The sequence below is a fragment of the Pogona vitticeps genome, chromosome 2 (genome assembly GCF_051106095.1).
Source record: "Pogona vitticeps strain Pit_001003342236 chromosome 2, PviZW2.1, whole genome shotgun sequence".
NCBI classification, from domain to species: domain Eukaryota; kingdom Metazoa; phylum Chordata; class Lepidosauria; order Squamata; family Agamidae; genus Pogona; species Pogona vitticeps.
Window position 1 is genome coordinate 200,323,820 of NC_135784.1, and position 12,767 is coordinate 200,336,586.

The 12,767-nt window shown below is 40.8% G+C and overlaps 1 protein-coding gene across 4 annotated transcripts in view; it reads right to left on the reverse strand.

Moving 5' to 3' along the window:
• Window positions 1-12,767, reverse strand: part of GNE (glucosamine (UDP-N-acetyl)-2-epimerase/N-acetylmannosamine kinase) — a 46,139-nt gene that overhangs the window by 13,654 nt on the left and 19,718 nt on the right. For 3 of the 4 annotated variants that reach the window (XM_078384818.1, XM_072991920.2, XM_072991921.2), the window contains exons 2-5: window positions 8,039-8,247; window positions 5,271-5,722; window positions 4,179-4,331; window positions 3,312-3,524 (exon numbers count right to left, since the gene is read on the reverse strand). In XM_078384818.1, the coding sequence (XP_078240944.1) occupies window positions 3,312-3,524; window positions 4,179-4,331; window positions 5,271-5,722; window positions 8,039-8,202 (982 nt within the window). In that variant the 5' untranslated portion in view covers window positions 8,203-8,247. Of the gene's footprint in view, window positions 1-3,311; window positions 3,525-4,178; window positions 4,332-5,270; window positions 5,723-8,038; window positions 8,248-11,905; window positions 11,983-12,767 lie in introns of those variants that run through there. The other variant, XM_072991922.2, reaches the window with a different exon arrangement.

Consider the following 12,767-nt stretch of genomic DNA (forward strand, 5'->3'; position numbering starts at 1 on the left):
GGAGTGTAACCTCATCCAGTGCAGGTTGAATCCCTATTTCCTGATGGACTTTCGGTTGACCACGAGCAACTCTCTCTTGTCTGGATTAAGTTTCAATCTGTTTGCCCTCATTCAGTCCACTACTGACACTGGTTTAGAACAGGAACAGCTTCCTTGGAGCTAGGCAGAGATAGAGTTGGGTGTCATTCTGGTAACACCGAACTCCAAAACTCCAAACAACTCCTCCCAATGATTTCATGTACATGTTAAATAGCATGAGGGATAAAACAGACCCCTGAGGATCACCACAGGCCAGTGGCCAGGGCATTGAACATGAGCTCCCCAGCAATTCTTCTTTCCAGGAAAGACCAGACTCACTGTACAACTGTGCCTCCAGAGACATGGGCCAGAAAGATACCATGAATGATGGTTTCAAAAGCTGCTGAGATACATTCCCCCACCCAGTTCCCAGTTTAGGTCATCCACCAAGTGACCAAAGCTGTCTCTGTCCCATGTCTAAGTCTGAAGCCAGATTCAAATGGATCTAGACAACCCACTGCATCCAGAAACCCTTAGAGCTGAGAAACTGTTTGTTTTCTTTCCCCCTTGGCTCTGGAAATTAGGAATGAAAGGAACTTTTTTGTATGAAAACTGCATTCTCTTATTGCCTCTCTCCACCACTATCTTCTTACATCACTTCCAACACAGATGATGGGTCCAAAGAGACGAAATTAGATTTAGGGGATGTGACCCTAACGGCCAATTCACCCTCACCTTTGGGCCCTATGTGGAAGAGAAGCAAAAAACCTTCTATCCTGCCACATGTCAGCTGAAGGCTTGCCCTTGCTTAATGCGCTTTGCTAGCAGGGTTCTATGGCGTTGGGGCATAGAGGTGCCTATGTAACACAGGTACCTGGATTCATCTGTCTCTATTTGTGTTCAAGAAAAATTGGAAAAAACAAGGTTTTCAGCAGGAATCACACAGCCGATAGATTATGCTCTGTACCAGACTAAAAGTCTAAAAATCAAGAATGCGCACAAAACTTTAGCTTGCAGCAGAGATATTTTAATTTAGCTCACAAGTAATTATTACTATGCCAGCTCTAGAACCAAACCAGCAGACTATTCTTGATAAAGTAAGGTGAAGGTGAGTGGGTGATTTGCCAGATAAGTGGAGAAGATGCTGAGGAAATGATTGAGATGGTCTTTGGATACCAAAGCACAATGGGGAAAACTTCAAGTTTCAACAGTTCCAGGGAGTGAAACACACTCTGAGTAGTCAACGGAACTCAAGGAGAGATGATTACTTTACCCCTGGAAATGTGAGGTTAGCTTCACTTGGGATGCTGTCATGGAGAATTGACAGCATCCCAAGTGAAGGCTGGAAATCGAGAGCAAAGCAATACAGCATCTGTTCAAGTGGAGATCCTGTGAAGGACACTCCTCAATATAGGCATAAGGCACAAAGAATGCAAACAGGTTCAATAGCCTGGCTTGAAGACTACATTTAGTAAAACATACTAGACCAAGTGCTAGGGTGATGCGAACAATATGCACAGGTATAAGCTGCCGTGGCTGAACTTTATAGTAATAAGTAAAGGAGATAGTCATTTTCTTTGTTGTTTTTTTAACTATAAACACAGTTTCCCCTACAAATTAAAGTACCGCCCCACTGGATGCACAGATCCACTCAGTCTGAACAGAATATACCAACTTTATTACAGTGGTCCCCTGCTTGACGAGGAAATTGCTTAACGATGAGGTTTTTGCAATTGCTTTTGTGACCGCAAAACAATGTTTTAATAGGGAAAAATCGATTCACGATGATTGGTTCCCTGCTTCGGGAACCGATTTTTCGCTTTACGACATCAAAACAGCTGATCGTCGGGGTTCCAAAATGGCCACCCACTGTGCAAAATGGCTCCCCGCTGTGTTTTAGGAAGGATTCCTCACTTAACAGGCACCGGAAAATGGCCGCCCTATCAAGGATCTTCACAGGACGCTGAGGTATTTCGCCCATTGGAACACATTGAATCAGTTTTCAATGCATTTCAATGGGATTTGTACTTTCACTTGATGACAATTTCGTTCTACAGCGATTTTGCTGGAACGGATTATCCTCGTCAAGCGAGGCACCACTTTATTATAAACAAGAGTTCGGTTTAACTCACCCAGAAACATGCAGGGAAAGACTTTTCCAACAGTAATGCACACAGACAAATCAGAAACAAGATACGTAGTAACTGTTCTTTTTCTATCTATTAAAAAAGAGAACTTAACCAAGCAACAACTAACACAAAAGTTGTAATTTTGCACATACATTAAATATTAAATATGCTAATAATGAGACAAGATAACACTTTACATCTTAATGTGCACGCCTTCAGCCCCTCTCAGCCGTTCCTGATATTTTATGCTTTTATTATCAGCAACTCACTGGTAGGAAGAAAAATACTCCTCCTTGTCTGTATGTACTCCCACTGCAATCCTTTTTGGCCGCTGGGAGAACTAAAGTGATTGAGAAGCTGATAGCTGTGTTGAACCTGAAGAGGATGAAAAGTCTGAGGAAGTCCTGCTTAGGCTGCCAGGCAGGATCTGTGCCTGGGAAAAAAGGGGAAATAATTTTCTAATTTCCTCTTTCAAAGTTTCTGGATTAGAATGCAAACTGGTCTCTGATGCACTGGGCAGAAACAGATACAGATGGCCCATGTTCTCTGTGAAGAAAACTTATATTTCAGGGCTGATTTCTGTGAGTGTCTCAAGAGGAGTTTTTCTCACCTCCCACAGTCTAGGAAAAAAGAAACTCTCTTTGCTCTGCGCTTGATTGGTCGTACTTAAGCACAGATTCCTTTGAAGTCTGATTTCACAAATACAAAAGGCTATCACATCTCTGCAGTGCTAACGTGCTTTCAGCAGTAAAGGTGGGCTGTCTATATCATCTGTTTTTCCCCTGTACACATCCAGTTTCTAGATCATCCACAAGTACTGTGGTATTGGATCTTTACCTTTTGGAAGCAGAGAAACTATTTTAGCTTAGCCTTATGGATGGCTTTGAATTACTACAAAACATATTGCTGTTTTGAAAAAAATACATCCTAAAAATAGAATTACTATTTTTTCTAAATATGAACAAACCTGGTCTAATCAGGGGAAAAATAGAGGAAAATAACTCAATAGCACACACATATCACTCACAAACATATGGGGTTATCAGCAGAAGAGAATACATCAGATTTCTAATGAGAAGTGGGTTCTATTCTATGGAATGCAGTAAGGAGACCATCAGTCTTTAGCAGGCCATGGCCGTGTTTTCTGAACATTTTAAAATGTACCTGTTTCTCTTCCTATCTGGCGTGTTCCAAGATTGATGACAGGAGTACCAAATGCCCCCACTTCTCGCACACCACAGCTGCTGTTCCCAATCATACAACCCGCATGAGCCACTAACTGGATGAACTGGTCAAATGGAACGTGCTTTACTGCTCGGAAATTGGGGTGGTGTTCAACGCCTTTCTTCCTCATCACCCGAACCATTTCTTTGCTACCTGTGGTAAAAGAAGCAACAGATCCCTGAAGAGTAATTCACAGAATGTTGATATTGTAACTGTTACTTCAGGCAGCAGCATCTCAACACATGAAGAGTGGATTTGCTGTTTACAAAGCTTTGCCACAGCTGTGCATGGTGGCTCTCTCTCACTTCTGTGGGTTAGCCATGGACAGAGGGGGAAAACACCCTGCCACTGAATTCAACTGATGCTATTTTTGACTATCAGCCATGTTGCGTTTCAGAACGTCTCCACAGCTGAAGTGAAACAATCCAGCAGGCACAATGATCTATCTCACAGATGTAGGCTGAACAAAACGATTTAACTACAGGCTCTTACAACACTTACGTTATCAATGTTAACACCACAATCGAAGAACAAATACACATTAGGCATATTGATTGGTTTCCTTTTGAGAGTAAAACCATAATTAACATTGCCCTAGATAAAACAAATTATTTTTTTTTAAATACTCAGTATTCATAGACCGTAACAAATGCCTTTGATTTTAAAAAGCCAAGATTAGAATCTGGAGATTGAATTGGGGGATGATATACAACTGCAGGTATTAATTACGTACGATACAAAGATAGGGCTGGGAAGGAGCTGCAGTGATGCTATCCCAAGATTTCAACTTGTACCTGTCTCACTCACCTGCATCAATATTTGGGAATAAAACCAATGTCCTCTTGTTAAAAGAGATGAGGGCATCCAAAGTCAATTCAAACATCTTTATGGAATGTTTAATATCTGTAGTCACCGGGTGCTGTAACGCAACTATATAATCCTTGGGCTTTACATCCTCACCTGTGAAATCAAATTAAAAATAAACACATCTTAAATTAAACATTAAAATAATTCTTGGGTTGGAGAAGTAATAACCCTGAAAATATTTCATTCAGAGAAATCTCAAGGTTCATTATGTCACAAAATTAGAGAATTTCCGCTCCTGAGTCATTAATCATGTAGCCCCATCCTGCATTATTATCCAACACAAAGGAGAGATCTAATTAAATTTTAACAGTGTGTTTAATGAGGCCACTGATTTTATAGTACATACATTTACTGTATCTCTTTAGATTCCTGACAACATCCCCCTAAAATAAACAGCTTTTATTTTTAAAGACCGACAGACACTTGATTTTTCTGTTTATACACTTTACAATGATGGGATGAAAAGGAGGGGGAGGTTTTCCTTACTTTATCCTTAAGAAATGAAAATGAAATACTACTGAGCAGTTTGATGCTGCAAATACATGAGTAGATTTAAAACATAAAGACTTTTTCTCACATATCAAAGAAATAAATTGTTTCATTTTGAGGATTACAATAAACTAGAAGTCTCTCTGAAATATCTGCTGTTGCATTTTTATTGCACACAAAAAAAGTGCACGGCTCTATGTTCCTTGTACTGAATGTAAAATTTTACAGTATTCCATGAAAATTAGATAGCTTTTGCTCCTCAGTGTCTACTTATCTTGTCTGCACTGAAGAATAGCACCAATTTATATTCTAAACCACGGCTGCACAAAATATAGCTCACCAAGCTATAAACAAAGTGTAGCCTGCTTGCCAATACGGCGGTCGCATCAGGTACCAAATACAGTAAAAACTTTTTGCTGTGTGTCTGGCACAGGGGAAAAAAAGGATTATCAAGCAACTGCAGGACGTCATATAAAGATACTGGACAATACTCAGCTTCACAGGTCGCAAGCTGTGCTACTTACATCTTTACAGCACACTTACCTAACCACATACGGATAACACTCATGTAGTCCTTATTTTTGGCAGATAATAACTTATCATATGAAGGACAGCCTGCCAGGAGAATGCGGTCATGGTCTTCACACATAGATATTAAATGCTGCTCTGCGCTTCTTGTACAACAGACATGGTAATGAGCCAGCTTGGTTATGGCATGCCTGATGGAGTCATCTATGGTCCCACTAACTTCGCCTCCTTCAATGTGAAGAATTCGAATGTTCATTAAGGCCGCAGATGTAGCCAGTGCTAGAGCATCAAACCTGTCCCCATGGACTATCATTATGTCCGGCTTCAGGCGATTTAGGACATCTGGAAGCTTGACTAACGCAAGGCCTACTGACTCTACCATGGCTGCCTCATCTTCTCCTCTCACTATCGTGTGTAATCTAGTATGAATGTCAAAGTCGTCTTGCTCAATCATACGGTATGTGTTACTAGAAAAAAAGAAAGGGAAACATTTTTAGATAGTAATGCCACAACCTTCATATAATTGTGATGGATCCAGACAATCACTCTTACAGCAGATCAACTGAAACTAATGGGACTTTTGTTATTTATAAGCAATCAAAAGTAATTTTTTTCTCTCTATGAGACTAAATATTTATTTTTATGTCTGACCATTGATTTTTCCTCTTCACACTGTTCCCGGATTCCCTATAGCTTAGGTGTTTTGAACCTACCGTTTCCATAAGTTTGTGATTAACATCTCTCCCATGTATTACAAAATATGGATTGAGTTACTTATTTTTAGCATGAGATTCCTCAACCACCATTATTAATGTAGTATACTCATGCACACATCCACACACACATTTAATGTGCATGTGTGAAAACATCTGTATACATAGTTAAATTAATGCAACATCCTTTTATAAAAAATATTGGGGAAAGAAGGTGCCTCTCAGATGTGCTTAAACTTCTAGGGCTTATTTTAGAACTGAATCTTTTGAAATAGGAGCAATAAATTGTGTCATTTCCAGAGTAAAGGGGGCATTTAATAACACAGCAGCCACTGCCTTGACAAAAGCACAAGCAGGAATCTAACTAATGCTGAAAACAGGTAAATTTGTCTGGTACTTGATGACCAGATTCTCCCAAAACTTTTTTTTCCTCTATGTCATTTCACTGGATACATTAAATCACAGGAAATAATGAATGCTTCCCTGTGAGATAGTATATAAAATATCAAACAAGTTGTTCTCAGATGATCAGCTTTGCCAAAAGGATTCTGGCCAAGTGGCCAGTGGCCACCATTTTACTTCACTGGTACAGAGCTGAAACGTTCTCTATTACTGACTATATTTCACAACACAGAAATGAAAACAAAAATGTGTCCAAATGAAACCATGGTGAGGTGCAACAAAAGCAAGAATAAACACCTAGTTTTGCTGGTGATAACAGGATGTAAACAAAAGGGAGAGATATAACATAGGGTAGAATTCAAAGTACAACAGGAAAATTTAGTATTTTTCCAACTTTAAAAATGAAGTAATGCACATTTATTTCCTCTGTATAAATCATACTATTTTTTCTTCTTTTAACCCAAAGTGCCAACCAAAAAGACTGAAAGCCAGCAAAGCACTCTCTATTTCTGTCTTTCCAATTAAGTGAAACGTATCCATTTGTACTCCATATTTAGCCAAATTACTCCCCCCCCGACATCCTGCCAAATTAAAAGTCACTGCCAGGAAATACTCCTAAACCTTGTTATTTGTCAGTATTTGCTACTATTCCTTTACAGCATGGACGAGCAAAGAGTAGCCAAGTGCTGGACTTCAATTTCCATTGTTATTCACCAATGTCTATAGCTGAAGAAGCTGCTGTCCAGCAACATCTGGATGGCTACACTTCACCTACCCTGCCTTAGAATGACAATGTTTTTCCTGCACAACTCTCACATGTTTCTACTGTGTTGGTATTATTGTCTCAGCTGTACATCATGGTCATCAGATACATGGATGGGAAAACTCTATGTACTCTATGTACACTATGTCGACATTACCAAGGAAGCCTAAGAGGCTACTATATAGTGGTGCCTCGCTTACCGATCGCTCCGTTGAGTGACGAAATCGCTTTGCGACGCTGCTTTTGCGATCGCAAAAGCGATCGCTTTGCAATGTTTCCTATGGGGAAAAATCGCTTTGCGATGATCGCGCGGAAGTGATCATCGCAAAGCCCCCGTTTTCGGCCAGCTGATCGGCGGTTCCAAAATGGCCGCCGGGGAAAAAATGGCGACCGCTGTTTTGCCTCGCTTTAGAGGCACCCAAAATGGCCACCACAATGGAGGATCTTCACATAAGGTCAGTTTTTAAGCCCATAGGAACACATTAAACACGTTTTAATGCATTTCTATGGGCTTTTTAATTTCCCTTAGCGACGAAATCCCATAGCGACATTTTTCCTGGAACGGATTAATGTCGCTAAGCAAGGCACCACTGTATAAAGAAATAAAACTGCATTCTATGCAAATTAAGGGACTGGTATGCTACAGAGAACAAAAACAGTGGCTCCTTAACTACCAACAGCTCACCACTGAGATTTATGTCACTGCAGTCATGCTGGCATTATGTATGTAATAAGGATTCTGGACTCCACCAAGGGAGTTGTATCATCAACAGCTCCAAGAAGTGCTGTTTGTTCTGGACTGATCAATCTGGAATACAGAATTACCGTATCTGAGGATGCCTTCCTCTAACTTCTTTACCATTCCAATTTATGGATGTCGGAAGAAACAACTTGATAGAACTTACCCATAATCATCAATCAGGTGGGATCCCAGAACCACAACATCAAGCTCAAAGAACTGTGGTTCTGCTTTAATACCAAACATGATCGGAGCCAATTTGGAATAATCAGCTCGGTTGCAAGTAGCAACACAAACGCGGAGTTTTCGGTTGTTCCCATTTTTCTCCATTACTTGCTTTTGTTTCTGTTTAGAAAGGTTCTTGAAATAAAGTTCCTGAAACAATAACATATATATGTATCTTTTACAACTGAATACATATAATTGTACAGGCATGAATATATACAGTGATTACACAAGCAATAGCACACTGGGAGGCAGTGTGGTATACTGTATACTGAAAAGAGTACAGGACTTCTGAACGCTGCTGAAGAACAATAGGCAATAGTGATGACAGACAGGTATTTTGCAGAGAGCATCATATCCAAGTCAAATACCTAAATTGGGTTTCTCCATGAATGGACATGTCTGTCATAATACCATCACTTCCTGGGAGTTGGACAGCTTCCTGGGAGAGGTAGTTCTTTGGGGGAAGCCCTCTATGGAGCCCAACAGGCAGCAAGATTATTCTCCAAGGAAGCTGTGCAACTTTCAGGATGCACCAAGGAAGTTTTCTTATTTTGGTGAACCAGGCTGTGAGCAGAAAGACATCACTGTGCCGTCCTCCAATGCATCTGCTCCTGACGAAGACCGCGGTTGTATAGAAGGGGTGCTAGTGGAGATAGAATGAGAGGAGAAAGCAGAGGGGAAGGTGACGGAGGTTTGCTTGGCTGATGATACGGGGGCGGAGCAGGATTTGATTGCTTGGGAGGAGGTCTTAAATGTGGGGGAAAACGTGCGGGCTATTTGGATAATGGACAGAGCAGCCGAGGAAAGGAAGGATAAGGCAGTACAGACAGACCAAGATGGTGAACATGGAGAGACATAACTGGACTGCTAAAGGAGTTCCCTAATCTCCGCACTGGAGGGGGTCTGCTACCAGATCCCGTGGGAGATAATGCAGCGAAAGGGGAACTTGAGCCATTAGAATGGACAGTGATCATGTACCGATGCAACCAGCGTGGGGAACGGAGGGTGATTCGTTCCAGTCCCTCTTTAACTTCAGCAGCCGCGCGAGGGGGACTGGGCGAAGCATCCCTGTTGTGGGACGATCTGCGCGGTTCGGACCACCCCTTTGAGGCCGATGACGGATCGCGGTTTGGGCCAGCCGCAATGTGAGAAGTAAGTGGACGACACCAGAAACAAGAGTTCGAAGTTATAAGGTTCTTCCAGAGTTAAGTTTAATAGACCCATTTGAAGCTGTTGAACAAGAAGTGTTGAATAATAAAAAGAAATCTGTTAGAGTTTTAAGTCAGCCTCCGTCCCTCATTTCCACACCTGCCGGGGGGATGCCCATGGCGGGAGAAGGACTCGTTCACACAGGCTAAAGGAGGCACCCATGTGGGTAAGAAATGCTGGTCTGCAGACTTAGGTTTTTGGACTGCATCTCCCAGAATTCTGCCTGGGCAATTCCTTAAGAATTCTGGGAGTTAGAGTTCAAAAATCCAAAAGTTATTATCCTTGTTTACATTCATAACCCATCTTTTTACTACTAGGTGGTTTTCAAGGTGGTTTACAATATACCTTAGTCAGCAAGAGGGCTGGCTATGAAAAAACAGCAGTGGTGGGCTGTGGGAGGGTAATCTCATTGTACCTTGTTGTTTATAATGTTGCCAATCTTAGGACACTTCAGTTATGGATCAAAATAGGTATGAGATAGGTGGAAAGGCTGCCTGAATTCAGGAAGTGATTCCTCAGCCACAAAAAAAGTTTTAGAAAAATACCTGTGTAACTTTCAAAAAATTAACCTTTTTTCATTAAAATATATCATTCTATTGAGGACGTCCCTGGGTGGGGTGAGAGGAACCATATCTGAGTTTCAGAGGTATTCACCAGTTTCCACCAAAAGATTCTGTGCACATTCCAGAGACATCTTACACATCTGAAATATCACTGTTCTTGAAGTAGGACGTTATTATAAAAACATGACCAAGACTAACTTACAACTGAAAAGTTTGGCCTTGACCCTTGATTTAACCTGGCAAGAGGAACACAGTATTCTTACCAATTTCATATTGATTCTCTAGGTTGACCCTCTATCTCCTATATGCACAAATGGCATATTTATCTTTTTTATGAACTAGGATAAAAATGTATCATAAGACCAGTGGGAAATCCTCAGGTGCATTTAGAACATTATCTGGGCAGTGGGTGTGTGTGTGGGGGGGGACACCACAGCATTCTTTCTCACTTATGTCTTTGAGTTATTTCATATGAATTTTATGTTTTGCAACCACATAGCTATTATGTTTGGCCTTTCCTTAAATACAGGTTTACTACCATGGCTTCAATACAGCCTGTTCCTTTCTCAAGTTCATGCTGCTATTCCCCAAAATCCCCCCCAAAAGAAATAGAATAGTAACACTGTAATTCCCAACTGGATTACACTCTGTGCATGGTTCTCATTTAACAGTAGCAAAAATAGGATTTCCTTTAAAATTCCGCATAAATCAGAAGGTGCTCTCAGTATGGGATACCATTCCAGATATCATAAGGTCTCTCTCCAGTCTCCAAAAAATTCAGTTTTAAGTCAAAGATAACCCCCTAATTAACCTATACCCTTCTACACTCATTAATCATTTTCAATTTAAATTTTTTTTTGTAAAAGGAGTTTCAAATCTGACATCTTCTATCTTCTATGCTTTGCTACGTTGGAAGGCATCCACACAACTTTAACTAACCAATAAGCATTCTTCTAGAGCAGTGATAAAGCTTTTTGAGCCTGAGCGCCCAAACTACAACACAAAACCGACTTGTTTATTTCAAAGTGCCAAAACTGCAATTAAACCTGAATATGAGTTTTTAGTTTACAAAAAACAACTGCTCCTCCACTGCAATGTTTAAATGCTTGGTTTCCCCCCCCCCGCTAGGGCCGGTATGAACAGAGAAACACTTAGCAGTCCTCCAATTTCCCATCGGGTTAAACCGGTAATTGCTGCCATTGCATCCCTCCACTGGACCACTGGACCAACAGAGGGGAGTGCCAAAATCCGGGATCGGAGGATGGGTAGGTATTTCTCAATAGTGACTTATGACTCACATGCCCACAGAGAGGGCTCTGTGTGACAGCTGTGGCACATGTGCCATAGGTTTGCCATCACCGTTCTAGAGCATTTCACTAAATACATGCATAAATGCGTTTCAAGAAGCAAAAAACTTAATAGGGCAGAACTCTGACTTTTTGCTGCCCAATCAATGACAGGCATCCATGGTGATAATTTTTTCCTTCATATTAACACACTTCTGTTTTTTTTTTTCAAGTCTCCTCCACTAAAATAAAAAATAATCAAATTCCAAAACAGATGGATTAACTGTCCCATATTTACGATGTGAACTGCTTGTACTAGACATCATGTCATACAGTAGCCATAAAATAATTTTCCCCTGAAAGGAGATGAAAACAGTTACACAAGAGACTACAAAAATCTGGAAAATAATTTCTTTTCCAATTTAAGCAAGCCACTGAGCTAATCTCGTTACACAACTAATGTACTCACTTTTTTTAAAACGAAAAACACACTGAAACTCAAGAGAAGCTTTCTTCAGGTTTGTTCACAACACATTTCCCATTCGTCATGGGCTACCAGTACCTATGAATTACCGTCATTTTATTTGGAGCAAAGTCCTTCTTTTCCACAAAGCAAATTTAAAAAGCAAGAGAAAATTTAACACCCAATAAAATAGCCTTCTATTAACACTTAAAGCTATGAAAGCAAATATTATTTTGGAAACATTTTCAGTCATATTCTTTCCCTTCAGTAGAAAGGCATCTTACCTTTTTCTTCCTTGTACACCACAGTAAAAGATTAAATATTAGCTCTTACTGATACTTGCGTAAGATTCACTTCACCTTCCCTTCCACAACACTGATCAGTGAGTCATATTTAACCCATAAATCACCTCATCAACTAAGTTTCATAGTTTCTCAGCTGAAACAAACATGCAAAACAATAAAACAGAAACGAAACACCACCTTCTAAACAGAATTGTATGATTGTGGAAAGTTAGGTCAGATTGGAACAGCAAAGGATTACAAAACTGGAACCGCAACTTCAGATAGCAAGGAATCTAAGTCTCTACAAAACTGAGAAGCATTAGCTTGACAATGAAGTGGAGTGTGAAAACAAGATGCCTTTCTGTAATTTGATTACTGGCGCTCCCTTCCAGCCTCCACAGTCTTTTCATTTCTCCCTCAAATTTCAGTTCTCCTTCTTTCTTCCTGGGCACCTCCCTCCAACCTCAGCGCTTCTCTTCCTCACCACCTTTGTATTGCTGTTGCACTTGGTGATGTAAACACACCAACTCTGGTCACAGTGGTTCTAAAAGTGATTTCTGCATTTAGGGTTTAGCTAATAAGGGACGTGGTGGTGCTGCGGGTTAAAACGCAGAAGCCTCTGTGCTGCAAGGTCAGAAGACCTGCAGTGGTAAGATCGAATCCACGGGTCGGAGTGAGCCCGTCACTTGTCCCAGCTCCCGCCAACCTAACTGTTTGAAAGTATCCAAAATGCGAGTAGATAAACAGGTACCACCACAGTGGGAAGATAATGTCGTTCCGTGTCTAGTCACGCTGGCCACGTGACCACGATACTCTACGGACAAACGCTAGCTCTATGGGTTGGAAACGGAGATGAGCACCA